We start from the raw sequence: 17,846 nt of genomic DNA, 5'->3' as shown, positions 1-17,846 counted from the left end.
GGCATGCTTAAGCGTTGCTGCACATCTCCTTAGATGCGCTCCAGAGGCCTGGAATGTGGGCATCCTGCCAAAGAGAGGATTTTTTTTTTTTTTTTTTAAATGTGCCTGTTAATTGGCTTCGTAGGACACCTACCTCCACCTGCAATTGGGACGCATGTTTTCCAAGAATCAGGCACATTGTGTCTGGAAGAATGACATTGTCTCCCAAAGCTGGAAATCCTTCCTTGGCGTCCCACAAGGGTCTCCGCTTTCCTCCATACTATTCAACCTTTTTATGAGCTCTTTAGGTAACATCTCCTTCACTAATGGGGATTCCCTATTATCTTATGCAGATGACATTTTTTTCTATTAATTCCTCTAGGAGCCAACATGAACAAAGCCTGTAGAAAAGTATCAAACAAATAGCATAGAAAAAAATCTACACCTGGGCAATACAAAATAAACTAAAGTTAAATACATCCAATACTAAATTACTTTGGTTCCACAATACAGCTCAGATGGCCCCTACATCCCTATCATTAACATCGGGAACAACACTAAGCATAGACAAAACAGCCAAAGTCCTTGGAATTGTGCTCGACTCGACTCTATCAAACCTAGATCTCTAAATTATGGAAGAAACCCTTCTACAGCCTGAGGCACCTAAGACTGATCCGACCATACTTCCACAATCATCACTTCGCCATCTTAGTCCAAATTCTGGTCCTGTCACAACTAGTTTACTACGCCGGCTTGAGCTCTTCTCTAACACACAAATTATAAATGATCCAAAATTCACCAATCAGACTGATTTTCAGACTAAAAACACAACACACAATCTCCGAATGCTACCACAAACTTCACTGGTTACCTATAGGAGCACGTATTACATTTAAACTATCCTGCATCATGTTCCATACCCTCCATGCCAACTCTTCTCCAATTCCCACTTAATTTCTACCTGGATCAATGACAAGTACCTATTAATGCTCCCCACTACCAAAGGAGTCAAACACAAACTCCAAAACTGGGAATGGTCTCCCAATAACTATTAGGACCAAACCGAATTACCTCAAATTTTGAAAAAAAAAATGAAAACTTACCTTTACGACGTACCTCAACAACCTGCAACATAATCCAAGTTTATTAAAAATTTGATAATACCACCTATTCAGACTTCTAGGCGGTGTACAGCAAGTAAAAATAGTATTATATAAAATACAAATATTAGAACAGAACAACATCTATATGTCCTCCCTAAAACTCCTCCACCTATCCCCCCTTGAAACAATTTACACTTATGCAGACGACATCCTCGTCCTCCTCGAGACCGATTCAAACCTCACCGACCTGTCTCAGAACATATCCTCTTGTATAATGAACCTACAATCCTGGGTCCACACTGTGCAAATTAAATTGAATGAGTCCAAAACAAGACTTCTTTGGCTCGGTCCAAAACTAGATCACCTACCCACCTCCATCCCACTACCCTCTGGCTCCTCTCTGCAGCTTGAGTTCTCGAGCAAGGTCTTGGGCATCATCATTGATTCCACATTGTCCTTCAATGACCACCTCCAATCCTTGGTAAAAAAATGCTTTTTCAGCCTTCACATGCTGAGGAAAGTTAGATCCTGCTTCCATCAAAAACATTTTACCCTCCTTGTCCAATCCATCATCCTCTCCAGATTGGACTATTGCAACTCTATCTACTTAAGCCTAACTAAGAAAAACCTCCACAGACTCCAACGGATTCAGAATGCCGCGGCCAAGCTCATCTTCGCTAAAAGTAAATTTGACCATGTCTCCCCGCTCCTGGCCAAGCTCCACTGGCTTCCGATAATCGCCAGGGTCCACTATAAATGCGCCTGTTTAACTTCCAAAATCCTATATGGTATCCTCCCTCCCTTAGAAACATAGAAACATAGAAATTGACGGCAGAAATTGGAATTCCTCAAACTCTAATACCACCAGATCCTCCCACAAATTAAAACTATCCTTCCCCTCACTAAAAGGCATTTCCCACACAGGAAAGCTAGGGACCTCCCTCCACTTCAAAATCACTGAGCTCTGGAACAACCTTACCTCCCCTCTTCGGAACTTGAGCTCTCTCCAAGTTTTTCGCAAACATCTGAAAACCTGGCTTTTCTCAAAAAATGTAAGTCTCCCTCCAACTTAGGAATCAAGGAAACTCTTATATCTTGGCATCCCAAGTCCTCTAAATTTTCTTCACACTTCTACCTCTAACCCTCTGTTGTAGTTCCTTCCTGTTTCTCCTACTGTAAACCGCATTGAGCTCTACGAACGTGGAGATGATGCGGTATACAAACCTAAGGATTAGATTAGAACAAATTTTTAATACAGAGACAAATGAGACGAATAAACTAGAACAGTAGTAGGTTTAGGGCTAGAACTAAGTTATTGACAGGAAAGAAACAAGGAAGGGCAACACGAGAGGATGGGGAACACATACAATGATAAAAAGAAGATCAGATGACGTCCTTAGTAAGACGATTATAGGTTAAAGGCGTCTTAAACAGGAAGGCCTTTAATTTATACTTAAAATGGTTTAAGGATGTTTCTTCCCTTAAATAATTTGGTGCATGATAATACTCTGTCACAAACTTTTTTCTGAGCTATCACAAATTCTGATAATATATGTAAACTTTTAAACTTGTACTCAAAATTGGTAATTATCATGTCATTCTGTATAATAATGTATGGACCCTCTTCTCATGTAAACTGCCTTGAACCTGTTTTGGATAAGAGCCATTCAGAAATTCAGATTAAATTAAATTAATCACCGTGATCCATTTCTTTAAAGGATCGCTTGACTCTACACATTGGGCTCTAATGTGTGATAAGTGCTCAGGGTGTAAAAATAAAAACGTTTATGAACTGTCCACAACATATTCAAGCAGAAGAAAGGAGGTATTGTTGCCCCTGTAAAGAAATAAGTAACATAACATAGTAGATGACGGCAGATAAAGACCCGAATGGTCCATCCAGTCTGCCCAACCTGATTCAATTTAAATTTTTTAATTTTTTCTTCTTAGCTATTTCTGGGCAAGAATCCAAAGCTTTACCCTGTACTGTGCTTGGGTTCCAACTGCCGAAATCTCTGTTAAGACTTACTCCAGCCCATCTACACCCTCCCAGCCACTGAAGCCCTCCACAGCCCATCCTCCAACAAAGTAATAGTCGTAATAGCTGTGGTGGAGCATGTAGGGGTTAAAGATGCGATATGCGGTATTTTATATATTCTTTGTAAGGTGTTGATGCCCTTTTTTATTTGTGTTTTTCACTGTTTATTTGTGTATTGCTGTCTGTTTTATTTTGGTGGTAGTCTCTGCCAAGTATAGTAAACAAAACTATAAATGAGAGTAGGCTGTTTCCACAAAATAGAAACTAAAGCCTTTGTAATTTCAAAAATGCTATTTACATGTGTTTCCTCTCCTGTCCTAAACATACCCTTGGGAATGCCTTCTAACTATGCATGTTGTAGGGCAACTTTTTGCCTCTATGTACTTGCGTTGAGGATGGACAGTGATAAAGCTGAATTCCCTGAGTAAAAAGCATTAGGCTTCCAAAATTAGGGGGTCCTTTACTAAGCTTCGTTAAAGCACTAATACACACCGAACACACCTTAAAATGGTACGCGCCAATTGAGCAGGTGCTGAAAAATGTTTCTGGGTTTGTTTTTTTGGGGAGGAGGAGTACTAGGAGGCATTTCTGCACTAATTATCACAGCTACATCACTGGTTAGGACAGGATTAGGTGATAGAAAGTGCTTACATGGTGATTTTTTTTTTTTATGGCTGCGTGTTAATGCACCATCATTTGCTGTTGCAACTATTTAAGGATGTTCTAAAACTACTGTATTTCCCCATGTATAGGCCGCAGGAAATGCCAATTTAGGTTTTAAAACGCTTAGATAAGCCGCCCCATGTTACTAGCCGTGGCTTATCTAAGCGTTTTAAAACCTAAAACGGCCTATACAATGGGGCGGCCAATACATCCCCCCCCCCCCCCCAGTAAATACCTTCACTGGCTGCCTCTTGCCTCGTCTCAGCCAGCGGTGCAGGGCAGGGCATTCTTTTCAGCATCCAGCCAGCGCCACGTTGCATCCTCAATGCCTGCGTCAGTTCTCGCGGGACTCGCGCAGGCATTGAGGAAGCAGCGCGGGGCCAGTTGGATGCTGAAAAGATCGTTCCTGCCCTGCACCACTGGCCACGACGAGGCAGCCGGCAGCCGTCCAGGAAGGAGCTGCAGGTACGGGAGACTCCGCGGCTGATCTTCCAATGGGGCAGCTTATATATAGTGTCTTTAGATAGGTCGCCCCCATATAAGGAAGCCGTACCCACTGCAAGAGATTGAAAAAAACATGTTTAGGCCGTGGCCTATACATGGGGAAATATGGTAAGTTCCTTCTTTTTGTACTCTTTCTTGTTTTTTTTTGTACATTCACTACTCTGCCGTCCCCAATAGCAACATTAGCGCATGGCCAATACAAAAAATGGAAATATCAACTGTTTTATGTCTGCGGAAAAAAATGGAAAAACTTGTGCAAGGTACATTAAGGCTGTTTTTTGCCCCAGCTTAGTAAAAGAACCACATGGTTAACGTTGCAAATGATAAAGGTTTGACGGTATAGAAAATCAATGCAGAAGAGACAACATAATAGATTTGTTATTAAGGAAAAGGTGCAGTTGAGTTTTAGAAAGCTTTGGTTTAATGTAGAGGAAGTTATAATCTGTAAAAAGAAGTTGCAATGGACTGTTTTAATAGAACACATTTTAACAATACTGGATTTTAATGGAATAAACTAGATAGAAGACTTACTTGTTTTTAAACCCGTCCTCTTGTTTTCCCCTTTGTACCTTACTTTTCTTTAATTATTGTAGTTCTTCCCTTCTTTCCATTCATTCCTGTTTGTCCAGTAATGTACCTTATCCTTTGTGAATTTATATTAAATGTTTACCTGTTTTTACCCTAATTTTTATTGTACACCCACTTTGAAACAAATGATAAGGTGGTATATCTAATCCATATTAAACTTAAAACTTGAAAAACAAACAAAACAAATCTAGTTAAATTTAATATAGCAGATAGCTAGCCAGTAAAAACTGAGGGGATTGGGATAGGAAGTGGTAAATAGCATAAAGTCGGTAGAAAATTAATTTTATGTTCATTAGGAGGACTAAAAGCCAGGAGAGAGATATGGTGACTTATAGGCGACAGTACTCCATGTTGTTAAACATTCAGCATTTCACACTTGAGAGAGTGAAAGAGATGAGAAAGTAAAGGGGCTTGAAAGACAGTTCCTGTAGTTTACTTGTTCTGTAAGTGACTGTTGCAGAGATTTAACTTACATTTTAAAGGAAGTTCTGTGACACTTCTAAAAACTTCACCCTCCCCCCATCTCTTTCGTGACAGATTGTATCGGGTTGCTGCTGTTGTGCTAAAGTTCTGGTGTTCCCCCCAGAAGAGGTACGCTTGGGCCTTGCTGCCGTGTACCTGCTGTGCTGCCTAGATCTGACTTTGATTCTTTCTGCTCTAAGATATTCAGCAGCTTCTCTATATATTTCCTGGTGTATAAACTGAACAATGAATGACCACCCCAACCTAAACTTAAAAACTTTTGGTGCGTAAAATGTAAGACTCGGGAGAGAGCAGTGGGTTATATGACCTGCTCTAGATATAATTCCTTGACTCTTTTCCCATCTCCTTCCTCCTCAATCTGATTGACATGTTTTGGTTGCTGTTTGTTAAATAAATGCCTTGAGGGAACGCTCACTTGGTTTTCTCTGTCTCATCACACCGTCATTGAGAAATGAAGCATGAATTGTCTAGAAGGAGGAAGGGGAACACTAAATGTGCAAAGGATATAACTAGATCAGTGTTTTTCAACCTTTTTACACCTATGGACCGGCGGAAATAAAAGAATTATTTTGTGGACTAGCAAACTACTAAGACTGAAATAAAAAACCCTGTCCCCGCAAGCTTGATCCCCGCAAACCATCTGATCCCATCCGCACAAGCCTCAGTTATGATTTTATATTGAACTAGTTTTTTAGCTCTTTACATTAACGGGTGCTAGAATAGATGTGTAGACTTAGGCATTTCTTTCTTTCTCTGTCTGTCTTTCTCTCTCCCTGCCCCCTTTCTTTCTGTCTCTCTCCCCCCTGTCTGTCTTTTTCTGTCTCTCTCCCCCCCTGTCTGTCTTTTTCTGTCTCTCTCCTTGCTGTCTATCTGTCTTTCTGTCTCTCTTCCCCTGTCTGTCTGTCTTTCTATCTCTCTCCCCCTGTCTGTCTGTCTTTCTGTCTCTCTCCCTGCCGTCTGTCTGTCTTTCTGTCTCTCTCCCTGCTGTCTGCCTGTCTTTCTTTCTGTATCTCCCCCCTGTCCAGCAGCACCCCTTCCCTGCTCCCCCTGTCAGAAGTAGCCCTTTTCCCTTTCTTTTAACTCCCCATTGTCCAGCAGCACCCCTTCCCTGCTCCCCCTGTCCAGCAGTCGCCCTTCCACTTCCTTTTGCCTCCCTCCTGTCCAACAGCAGCCCTTCCCCTTCCTTTTACCTCCCGCCTGTCCAGCAGTACCCTATTCACTGTTCCCCTGTCCAGCAGTAGCCCTTCTCCCTTCCTTTTACCTCCCCCTGTCCAACAGCAGCCCTTAACCCTTACTTTTACCTCCCCCCCTGTCCAGCAGCACTCCTTCCCTGCTCCCCATGTCCAGCAGTAGCCCTTCCCCTTCCTTTTGCCTCCCTCCTGTCCAGCAGCACCCCATTTACTGCTCCCCCTGTCCAGCAGTAGCCCTTCCCCTTCCTTTTACCTCTCGCCTGTCCAGAAGCACCCCATTCACTGCTCCCCCTGTCCATCAATAGCCCTTCTCCCTTCCTTTCACCTCCCCCATCCAGCAGCACCCCTTCCCTGCTCCCCCTGTCCAGCAGTAGCCTTTCTCCCTTCCTTTTACCTCCCCCCTGTCCAACAGCAGCCCTTCTCTCTTACTTTTACCTCCCACCTGTCCAGCAACACCCCTTTCCTGCTCCCCCTGTCCAGCAGTAGCCCTTCTCCCTTCCTTTTATCTCCCCCCCTGTCCAGCAGTAGCCCTTCTCCCTTCCTTTTACCTCCCCCCTGTCCAGCAGCAGCTCTTCTCCCTTACTTTTACCTTTCACCTGTCCAGCAGCACCCCTTCCCTGCTCCCCCTGTCCAGCAGTAGCCCTTCTCCCTTATTTTTATCTCCCCCGTCCAGTAGTACCCTTTCTCCCTTTCCTGCTCCCTGTCCAGCATCCACTAGGCCGGGCAGCCTCGGGGCTTTTGCTAGGCCAGCCCGCCTCGCATTATTGAAGTGGTCTGGCCTGGCAAATGCCCCGCAGCTGCTTGATGAAACCGCGGCTGCTGCCGCTGCTGGTCCAGGAGTGAGAAGAAGAGGCGTCCCGGTAGCGGCAGTGTAGTCAGAAGGCAGAAAGTCAGCTGGCGTCGGAGATTGGGGCAGGAAATCAGCTGAGGCAGGCACTGCACATGCGTGGCATGGATCACAAAGCACAGACACCCAGAGATTGCAATGCGCATGCGCGCTAAGAGTTTTATTATAGTGGATGTATTTTATTAAAGTGTAAAAATAAACAATATTCTGTACAATTGTCATTTTATAAATGCAAATAATACAGAGCAAGGATCAACAAAACCCCTGTCTCCCCTCTCCTTCACATATTTCCCCTCTACTATCAAGAAAACTGAATAAGCCAAATTATTGCAGAATGCTACACAGAAATAACATGCTAACAGAATGCCACAGTCGCACATGACAGGAATAGTGTTAGGGGAGTGCAACTAGGGCAACTGCCCCCTGGTCAGAGAGAGCCCTAAGTCAGTTGAAAGCTAAAAAAGCACTGCCTAGGCTTTGCATTCCCCAGTTATGTCTAACACCAGCTCTAGCAGGATACATATTTTAAATCTTATATATTCTAATCACAAAATAGAAATAAAATTATTTTTTTCTACCTTTTGTCATCTCTGGTTTCTGCTTTCATCTTTTTTTCACTCTCTTCCTTCCAGCGTCTGCCCCCTCTATCTCTTCAGTCCAGCATCTGCCCCTTCCATCCACTGTCTGTCCTTTCACCTTCCATCCAGCCTGTGCCCCTTCTTTCCTTTTCACATAATTCATTCCAGCTTCACTGCTCTCTTCATTTTTATCTCTCCTACACCAGATCTAGTATCTTTGTCCCTCTCTCCTTATTTCTCTGCTGATCCCCTTTCCTAGCATCAATTTCTCTCTACTTCTCATTCCTGTCTCTCCCCTTTCCCTCATCTGATCTCTTCATTCCACCCTGATCCCTTCTCCTCCTTTAATCTCCCTGCCAGCTGTTTCCTTCCTTTTCCCCTTCTGCCTTCCCTCCTCCCCCTATCCAACAGTAACTCTCTTCCTTTTCCTTTCCCTCCTTCCCTCCCAGCAGCATCTCTCCTTCTTCCTCTCTGCAGGTCCAGAAGCAGCTCTCCCTTTATCCAGCAGCTTCCCAGCCTCCAACAGTGGCTTCCTCCTCTTCCCTCCACTCCCCTCCCAGCAGCTCTCAGTACTTGCCTGTAGCAGCGATTCGCTTAGGCGGCCTTGGGTCCTTTGATGGGTCACGCTGTCTCTGAGGAAAGAGGAAGTTGCATCATCAGAGGCGGGCTGCGACTCAGCAAAAGCCCCAAGGCTGCCGAAATGAATCGCTGCTGCAGGCAAGTACTGAGAGCTGCTGGGAGGGGAGGAATCTACTGTCAGAGGTTCTCACCGGCCCTGCACAGACCAGCAGGAATTTTGTGCATCGATCTCGCAGACCCTGCGTGGACTGGCAGGAATCTTCTGCGGACCGACACTGGTCCACAGACCGGCAGTTGAAGAACACTGAACTAGATGACTTCTTAAACAGAGTAGTGGCAAGACCCTGTACAGCAGGGCCTGATGCCCTGAATCTCTGCCTAAAGTGTTAGGCTAGGAAATACACACATGCCTTTCTTTTGTGGCTTTACATGCAACCCATAGGTCAGGGTATTTGCAGCATTGTCCAAATAGCTAAGAAACTGTCTCCTAGTCCAAGATTATAAAACAGACTTGTTCAACCTTTTACTATGAGGGGCCGCATTATATGTTTTGTTACATTTGGAGGGCCAAAACACAGAAACAATCATATTTTGTCACATGTGTCAACAAATAGTGGCAAAATACAACAGTGTTTCATCCCCTCCTTAAGCCTTACTCGGTCTCTCCCACTCTCGGGTAACCCCCTCCCAGCCTTTACCCAGTTTGTCTGTCTCATCTACCCACAGCCTTTACCCAGTCTACTTGCTCTTTCTCATGTCCCCCCAAGCATTCACCCGGTCTCTTTCCCCTCACTGGCTTCAGCTGCAGAAGAAACGGTGGGATTCCTGCTTCCCCGCCATGACTTTGCTGTTTGCAAGACTGAGTGAGATTTGAAACCAAAAGACCAACCCAAAATTCTGGTACTGTACAGCTCAAACTTACAAAGAGCTGAGTCATGGTGGGGAAACAGGAATCTTGCTGTAAGCACTACATGAATTGCCAAGCTGAGGGCCACATAAAAAGCACTTGTAGGACCATGTTCTGGACAAGGCTGGTCCAGAATTTTTCTGTAGAACCTTGCCCCGCTTTTGGTCTCTCTCTGTGGGGAAAAGTGTTAGTAAGATGCTTGCAGGTACTGATAGTGTAAGTAATTTATTGAGAAAAACAGTAAATGGCATTCAGTTTTTCCTAACATTTTCAAAGGCTGTGTCGCTTCCTGGGGGGGTGTTAGTATAGCTCTGTTATGACACACTATTATAGAATAATTTCTCCATAGCTCACTCGCGCTCTCATATTTGTGGTGTTTCTTTGTGCATATACCTGTATGTGAATTTCATATAAAGATACACAGAAAGAAATGTGTATGTTTATATATTTTTTATTTGTGTGTATATTACAAGGAAGTTTACAAAGCACCAGTCGGTGGTGGTGGGTACTTTCCTGAACTTATTTTCTGGCAGGTCAGTCTAAAAATTCTTTAGGGATAGCAAATACAGAAAAAAAACCCAAAAGTTGGAGAAGTTAGTCTGCTGTGGGATAATATTCAGCCCATAACAGTCGGTGGTTTTTAAGCCGCTGACACGGGCTGAATTAATCCAGAATATTCAATGCTGGATGATATCTGGGCTCCGGCATTGAATATCCAGGTATGTGCAGTCAGCCGGGAGTTAACCATGCACCAGCTGAAATTAAGACTGGTGCCCAGTTAGCTCGACAGACAGGACTGTTCTCTTAGGGTTCCGCAGCTGGCATCATGATTGTTGCAGTTGTCCAGGTTCTGATGCATCTGAGTAAGTAGAACAAACATTAGAGAACGATACGAGGACAAAGTTTGTCCCTTTTCTTGGAGGCTCTGTCCCTATCCCGCCCCACAGACTTTGTCTCCATCCCCGGAGATTCTGTCCTCATTTGCACAAGCCTCAAATACTTATGATTTTATATTTAAATCTTTTTATTAAAGTATAAAAAGGGACAATATTTTGTACAGCTGTTTATAAATCACAAATAGAACTTTCCATTTTAATCTGGTTTTGGTACAACCTTCCCAAAGATTCAGTAGCCTATGATTTTACATCATCTGGAAAGTAATTGAATTGTCTTTCATACATGGATGTAGAGGAGAACCAACACTATGTAGTGGATGAACAGGAAAATAAGTGTCTATTAAATGTTGGAAATGTTCCTTGATGCCAGCAATGATGGCTGAATCAATAGTACAATGCTTGAGCAGCCGGGCACATGATGGAAGGTCGTTGCGGATGGTAGAAGTCTGATCAGCACATAACTTGTTGCCACATCAAAGGCAGACAAGACCCAAATCCAAAAGCAGCTTCTGCAGTTTTTTTTAATCATTGAATTTAGATGCCAGTTTTCTAAGATATGTTAAATATTTACATATTGATCCTAGTCTCAAGCTTTTAGAGAAAAACATGAGGACACAGACTCTTGTCTCCATCCCGCCCTGTGGTTAACCGAGGGTACCCATCCACATGTCATTGTCTAACAAACATTTCAGCCTTTGTGCTGTGGCCTTTTTCACTTTCTTAGCTGGTTAATGGGCTAGATATCATTGCTAACCTGTTAATTTCCAGTTTCACTTCTGAACTGCCCTTCCATTAACACAGTAAATGATGGCAGATAAAGACCCGAATGGTCCATCCAGTCTGCCCAACCTTACCCTCTCTTTAAATTACTGATTTAATTAAAATTTTCCTTTCAACCAAATGGCCGTGCAAGTCTTCCCAGTTCTTCAATAAATAACATTTTCTGATTTGAGATTCTCTCTGTTCATCCCATGCTTTTTTGAACTCTGTCCCCGTTTTCCTCTCCACCACCTCCCTCGGGAGCGCATTCCAGGCATCAACCACCCTCTACATAAAGAATTTCCTTACATTACTCTTGAGTCTACCACCCTTCAACCTCAAATTATGTCTTCTGGTTTTACCATTTTCCTTTCTCTGCAAAAGAATTTATTCTACATTAATACCTTTCAAGTATTTGAACCGTCTGAATCATATCTCCCCTGTTCCTCCTTTCCTCTAGGGCAGGGATAGGCAATTCCGGTCCTCAGTGAATATGTACGAGATGGATTTGCATGCACTGCCTCCTTGAAATGCAAATCTATCTCATGCATATTTATTGTGGATATCCTGAAAACCTGACCTGGCTCTCGAGGACCAAAATTGCCTACCTCTGCTCTAGTCTCTTCTCGTACGTCTTTTGGCGCAAATCTCCTACCATTTTCATTGCCCTCCTCTGGACCGCTAGACAGTGAATGGACATTCACAGACAATATTCAATGACACTGTCTGCCTAAGTGCCGCTGAATATTGCCAGATGGCCAGCTCGGCAGAATTCTGCCTGGTTAAACCCTTTTGACTATTGGATCCAATATATTTAAATAGTACAGAAGTCGCATTCAGTAAAAGGTCCACCATCATCAACTGAAGCTTTATGAACTTCCTTCCTTGTAGAAGAAGTGATCTTTCCCTAACTTTGTAGTATTATAATACTGCTAGAAAAATGTTGAGTTCTTCATACTTCCTCACACCGGTTCCTAGTGATTTCTAGGTAGATGGGACAACAAACATGTGCTGTGTGCATCTTTTTAATTTATGCTGTCCTTACTATGTGAGCACAGACATTGCATGATATATGTCTCTCTGATGGTTTTTTTTCCCCTTTCCCTGTATTTAGTTCCTTTTTAAATAGACTTTTGTTTGTTTGTTTAGGTGAAGACGGAGATCAGTGTAGAGAGCAAACACCAGACACTGCAAGGATTGGCTTTTCCTCTCAGGACCGAGGCTGAGCAGGCCATCTTGTTACTGAAACAGAAAAAAATCAACTACATCCAGCTGGTAAGGAACCAAACCCAGGTATTTCATGGGACAGGGAGAAGAGAGAAATGCCCTAGCTTATGTCATAACTAGGGCTTCATATTTGAGGTTTTGATCAATTAACACCCTGCTGCAAAAACAGTAAATTAGGTGTTTTTCCAATAAACACCAGACGCATTCCCACTTCCCCTATCATTTTTTCATCCCTCAATTAGCCTGCTTTGGATGCCAACAACTCCTGAGCTCAAAAGTATGTGTTTGTTTTCATCAGAAAAGGTACCTGCTCTGGAAAAATACCATTCTTTATCGTCCTTCCAGACCGGCACAGAACAGTTGGGTTTACATTCCTCAGCCAACAGGTGGAGACTGAGACACATTGACTTTTGGCAATAGTACAAGTGGGCTGTGTAGTCCCATCTACAATTAGTCTGTTCTCAGTCTCCAGCAGGTGGTGTTGGTAAGCCTGTGCAGTCTTTCCTTTGGTTAGTTAGGGCCTGTTGAATCTGATTAGTGTCCTTTCTCTTGTCCCTTTTTGCTGTCTGAACAGAGCTTGCAGGATTCTCTCAGTTGTCCTGCCAGGGGTGCCACACTCGAAATGGCTGAGTTCCTCCCCCCAATTCCCCCACCTCCCCACATTTTGTTTCTTTAGAGGAGCCTCAACTGTACATCTGGCCACATTCCAGGCACAGAGTACAGTTTAAAGTGCCAGTGGGGTCTGCTCTGTTTATCTTTAGAGCTGTTGTGAGATTATAAAAAAAAAAAAGAACATAAAGGGCCTGAGGCGGCCATGTTTATAGGGAAATTTTGTGCGGAGGTCTCCTGCACATACGTTATGAGCACTGTTAAAAAGCAGAAAAAGTGCATTTTATGTATTCGCCGAGCAGTGGATGTGGCCGGCATGTGCGCGAAGTGTTCCGGCTGCTTTGAGGGGGACCCGGCATCAGTTTCGGGTGCTGGGTGTGCAGGGTTCCCCTTCGCGTGTGCACCGCTCGTCGGGCAGCAGTGGGGAAATCCGGGCTTCCCCTGCCGCCCACGCCGGGGTTTCCTCCACCACCGCCAGTCAAGGAGATAAGGCTGTTTTGACCGCCAAAGGTGCTGGGGACTCCCTTTCTGCTACAGCAACTGCTATTTGCGGTTCTGATATAGCGGAGGGGTCTAGTCAGGCCTCATTGGCGCTTCTGATTTTGGAAGACAGTTTTTTGGCAGGCCTGCCTTCGATTTTGGCAGGAAGTTTCGCCATTTTGCCCGTGGCCTCAAGTGATCTTCCTCCTGTTTTGGAAAGATGGGAAAAGGTCTTAGCTGTCTGTGGTGCCGCCAGGGTTTTTTGCCCTGATTTTGTGTTAGCCATATACAAGGCTCATTTACAGGCAGCTTAGGGTCTTACTTCTGCCCCTGGGGTCTCGAGGTCTTCGGTTGGGGAAGGTCTTTGCCTTTTCACGACCACCCCAGCCATCATCCAAGCGGCTATGGGTCGAGGATGATGGCTGCCCAGCCATCGTCCAAGCGGTCTTGGGATGATGACTCTTTTATGGCTGACCCAGTTTTTCCAGATGAGGACTTGGACCTTGGGTGGACCTCCTAGATCCTATAGGGAGGATAGAGGATTTTTGGAGACACCGGTTGGCAAAGATGCATCGGTTGTGCGCATTAATTCAATGGGAAGAGCTGCTGGAGCTTATTCTCCAGGTGTCTTTGGTTTGCGCTTTGAGGAGAAATCTAAGGTCCCCCCCTCAAGTTGTTGACCCTCTGCTTCGGGGGATCCATTCATCATCCTGCTCTTTTCCTATGCATCATGATATTCAGGATGTGGTGCACAAATAGTGGATGACACTGGAAGTGCCTTTTCACTTGGCACGGTCCATGGCCAGACTTTATCCCATTCTTGATGGGGATAGAGATACCTTTGTCTCCTGTGGTTGATGCGATGATCTCGGCTATCACACATTGGCATACTGTGCCAGTTGAGGGCAGTTCAACCCTGAGAGACCCTCAGGACCGTAAGATGGAGGCTCTCCTTAAGCAGAATTTTGATGTGGCTTCTTTGGCTGTTCAGGCAGTGGCGTTCTGGTAGCCTGAGCTTGTTTCCAGTAGTCGGAGCAGGACCTTGATCGGCAGTCGGCTGACTGGTCCTTGGTGGATCAGGTTGAATTTGGTGGCTAAGATTGGCTCTGTGCTTCTTATGTCTCTGATGCCATGTATGACCAGTAGAGGGTATCAATCAAGTCCATGGTCCTGTGGCTTCAGAGTTGGCTGGCGGATGCGGCCTCTTAAGTCTAAGCTCAATAAATTTCCCTTTTGGGGCTCCTTCCTCTTTTGGGAGGAGTTGGATAAATTGGTTCAGGCCTTGAGTTGATTCTAAGGTGCCTCGGCTTCTGGAGGATCATCCTTGTCAAGTGCCATCCTTGCCAAGTGCCGCGGGGTGGTGCCACCTGTGGGTGTTTGTGGGATTTTTGTAGGTATCGCCCTGGACAGGGCTCAAATCCTTTTCCTTCTAGAAGTCGCTTCTTTCAATGCCTGCAGTCCTTTCGGAGAGCCCACCTAGGAGGTAGGGACTCCGCTAGTAGCACCTCTTCTGCCTGTCCAACTCAATGACTCACTGCAGGTCCTTCCCTCCGGCTCCATTGGGAACCCAGTTGTAGGAATTTTACTGGGAGTGGGCCGAGAGCACAACGGATCAGTGGGTCCTAGAAGTAATTTGGGATGGCTATGCTGTAGAGTTTTCTTGTCCTTTACCAGATCGTTTTTCTCTTCTCCTTGTTAGGCAACTTGGAAGAAGTGGGCATTTTGTCAGATGCTGCTGTGGTTGTTAGACCTCAAAGCAGTGGTCCAGGGCCTCCCCAGGAGATTCCCAATGGTAGGTATCCATTTACTTTGTGGTGCCCAAGAAGGAGGGGTATTTTCGGTCCATTTTGAATTTGAAAGGTGTCAACAAGGAGTTGTGTCTTTTCATGTGGAAATCCTATAATCCATAATTCTCGCTGTACATCCTGGGGAATTTCTGACTTCTGTTGACCTGATGGAGGTCTATCTGCATGTTCCAGTTCAGGACTCCCATTAGCAATTCCTTTACTTTGCGATTTTCTTCCCTTTGGTTTGGCCACGGCTCCGCAGACCTTCACCAAGATTATGGTGGTGGTGGCAGCGGCCTTGCGCAAGGAGGGCATTCTGGTTCACCCCTATCTGGGTGACTGGTTGATTTGAGCAAAGTCATTTCAGGAGAGCTCCCGGGTCACGACTCAAGTAGTGGAGTTTCTGCAGTTGCTGGGCTGAGTGGTCAGCAGGTTGACTACGTCTCAGCTCTTGGAGTATCTCGGAGTTCTCTTCGACTCTGGTTTGGGGAGGGTCTTCCTTCCTGAGGCCTTGATGTTCAAATTGCAGTTGCAAATTCACTCCCTCTTGGATTGTCGCTGCCCTCGGACTCAGGATTTTCTGCAGGCTTTGGGGTTGATGACGGCCTCCCTGGAAGTAGTCCAGTGGGCTCGGGCTCACATGCGCCCTCTTCAGTATGCTCCTCTTCGGCAGTGGTCACCACAGATTCACAATCTGGACTCTCCCGTCCCTCTTCAGGAGTTGGTTCATTGCAGCCTGCACCGGTGGCTACAGTCTTCCAATCTGGTTCAGAGAGTGAGTCTAGATCAGCCCCAGTGGAAAGTGCTTGCTTCTCACGGACACCACTCTCCTCGGTTGGGGAGTTCAATGTCTCGGTCGCTCAGCTCAGGGCAGCTGGTCGCTGGTGAAGGAGATCAGAGCCCTTCAGTTGGTGTTGGTGGCTTTCCAGTCCTTGCTGGAGGGCAAGTTGGTTCGGGTTCTCTTGGACAATGTCATAGCGGTGGCATATGTCAGTCATCAGGGGGGGGGACAAGAATCATCTGGTGGCGCGGGAGGCTTCTCTTCTCATGGAATGGGCATTGGCTCATCTGGACATCTCGGCTTCCCACATAGATATTTGCATAAGGTGATCTCCACCCTCTTGGAAACTTTCTACCTCTCCGGCTTATGTGTGCTTTTGGCGTCCTTTTGAGGAATGGTGTTCCACGCGGGGCTTGGTTTCCCTTTGCGTGTCTTTTCTTCACATTTTGGAGTTTTTACAGGATGGCCTGGAGCAGGGCCTTGCCTAATCCTCCTTCAGGGTTCAGATTGCAGCTTTTCGCAGTGTTGCATGGTCAGTGTTTTACCACTTCTCCGGATGTGATTCGATTCTTGAGAGCAACAAAATTCTGCCTGGGTGTCTGCCTGGGATCTCAGTCTGGTTCTTTCCTTGCTTATTTGTCCTCCTTCTGAGCTTCTAAGAGGCTAGTAAGCCTGACCTGGGAGACACAAAGGGGCTGACCCACGGAATTCACAGAACTTTTTTTTCTTTTTTTTTTAAATTTTACTGGTTTTGATCCTGATTGGGTGCAAGGGAGGCTGTTGGACTTGCGATAGGGAGGGAGAGGGGCTGCTGAACTCATGAGAGGGTCTGCTGGACCAGCGATCGCGAGGGGGGCTGCTGGCCTGGAGGGGTGGGAAGGGAGGTGACTTTCGGCAGATCCTTTGTGAGGACAAGGCCATTTACCGCTCCTCAGAGAGGTAAAAAGCCTTGCTTGGCAAAGGGCTGATTTTAAAAAAAATAAAAATAAAAACATTCCCACAGGCTAGCCGCCAATGACAAGGGAGAAGTGTAGTCAAGTTTTGATAATACCATGCTTTGTAAAACGAGAGAGGTTACACAGTAAGGTGGGACAAGAGATTTTGAAAGGCTCTGGTAGGAGAGGGAAGGCCTTGTGAAAAGCTACTGCAGGGTGGGGGAGAGAGGGATTCAGAGATGCTATTGCTTGAGAGGAGAGATTCAGAGAGGGTACCTACCCTTAGCAGCTGCAGCTTTAGCCTCTCCCCCATTGCTCCAGCAACCACAGCCTAAAGACTATTTCCATTGCCAGATATATTGCTTCTCTGTACATCAAATAAAGTAGATTATGAATGTGTGATTTATAAATGAGCATAAAAAAAATTCCAGTTATTCTAATTGGCTCCTAGATCCTAAGAAATTTGTTGAGGTTTGTCCTAGTAGTATTTACAGAAGCTCAGCTGATAAGGGTAGAGCAATCTTTCTAAGGCTGCCTTCTCAACTGGATTGAATATTGTGTATGATTTCTCAAAATGCTTATAATTGTCGAGCAAGTTTAATTTGTTGCATCTATTATTATTCCTCTCCCACACCTGTCTCAGAAACTGGATCTGGAAAAGGAGACCATTGACCTGGTTCATACTCACTCTACGGAACTGTCAGAGCTCCCCCGAAGGATCCCACAGGAATCTGCTCGCTATCATTTCTTTCTTTACAAACACTCCCATGAAGGAGACTATCTGGAATCTATTGGTAAGACTTTCATGTCTTCTAACTGTCATTTATAATTCTTTATTAGGTAGCACAGAGGTTAGCAGGTGAAATTCATCCTGTCAAATCTGATAGCCCAAACTATGAGTTAAAATGAATAA

The 17,846-nt window shown here is 45.0% G+C and overlaps 1 protein-coding gene across 4 annotated transcripts in view; it reads left to right on the top strand.

Moving 5' to 3' along the window:
• Positions 1–17,846, top strand: part of TWF2 (twinfilin actin binding protein 2) — a 77,231-nt gene that overhangs the window by 45,714 nt on the left and 13,671 nt on the right. For all 4 annotated transcript variants that reach the window (XM_033926150.1, XM_033926151.1, XM_033926149.1 and 1 more), the window contains 2 exons: positions 12,264–12,389; positions 17,577–17,727. In XM_033926150.1, the coding sequence (XP_033782041.1) occupies positions 12,264–12,389; positions 17,577–17,727 (277 nt within the window). The remainder of the gene's footprint in view (positions 1–12,263; positions 12,390–17,576; positions 17,728–17,846) is intronic.

The sequence above is a fragment of the Geotrypetes seraphini genome, chromosome 17 (assembly GCF_902459505.1).
Source record: "Geotrypetes seraphini chromosome 17, aGeoSer1.1, whole genome shotgun sequence".
In the NCBI taxonomy this organism is placed as follows: Eukaryota; Metazoa; Chordata; class Amphibia; order Gymnophiona; family Dermophiidae; genus Geotrypetes; species Geotrypetes seraphini.
Note: the sequence above shows the minus strand (reverse complement) of the source record. Positions and strands in the feature narration are given on the sequence as shown.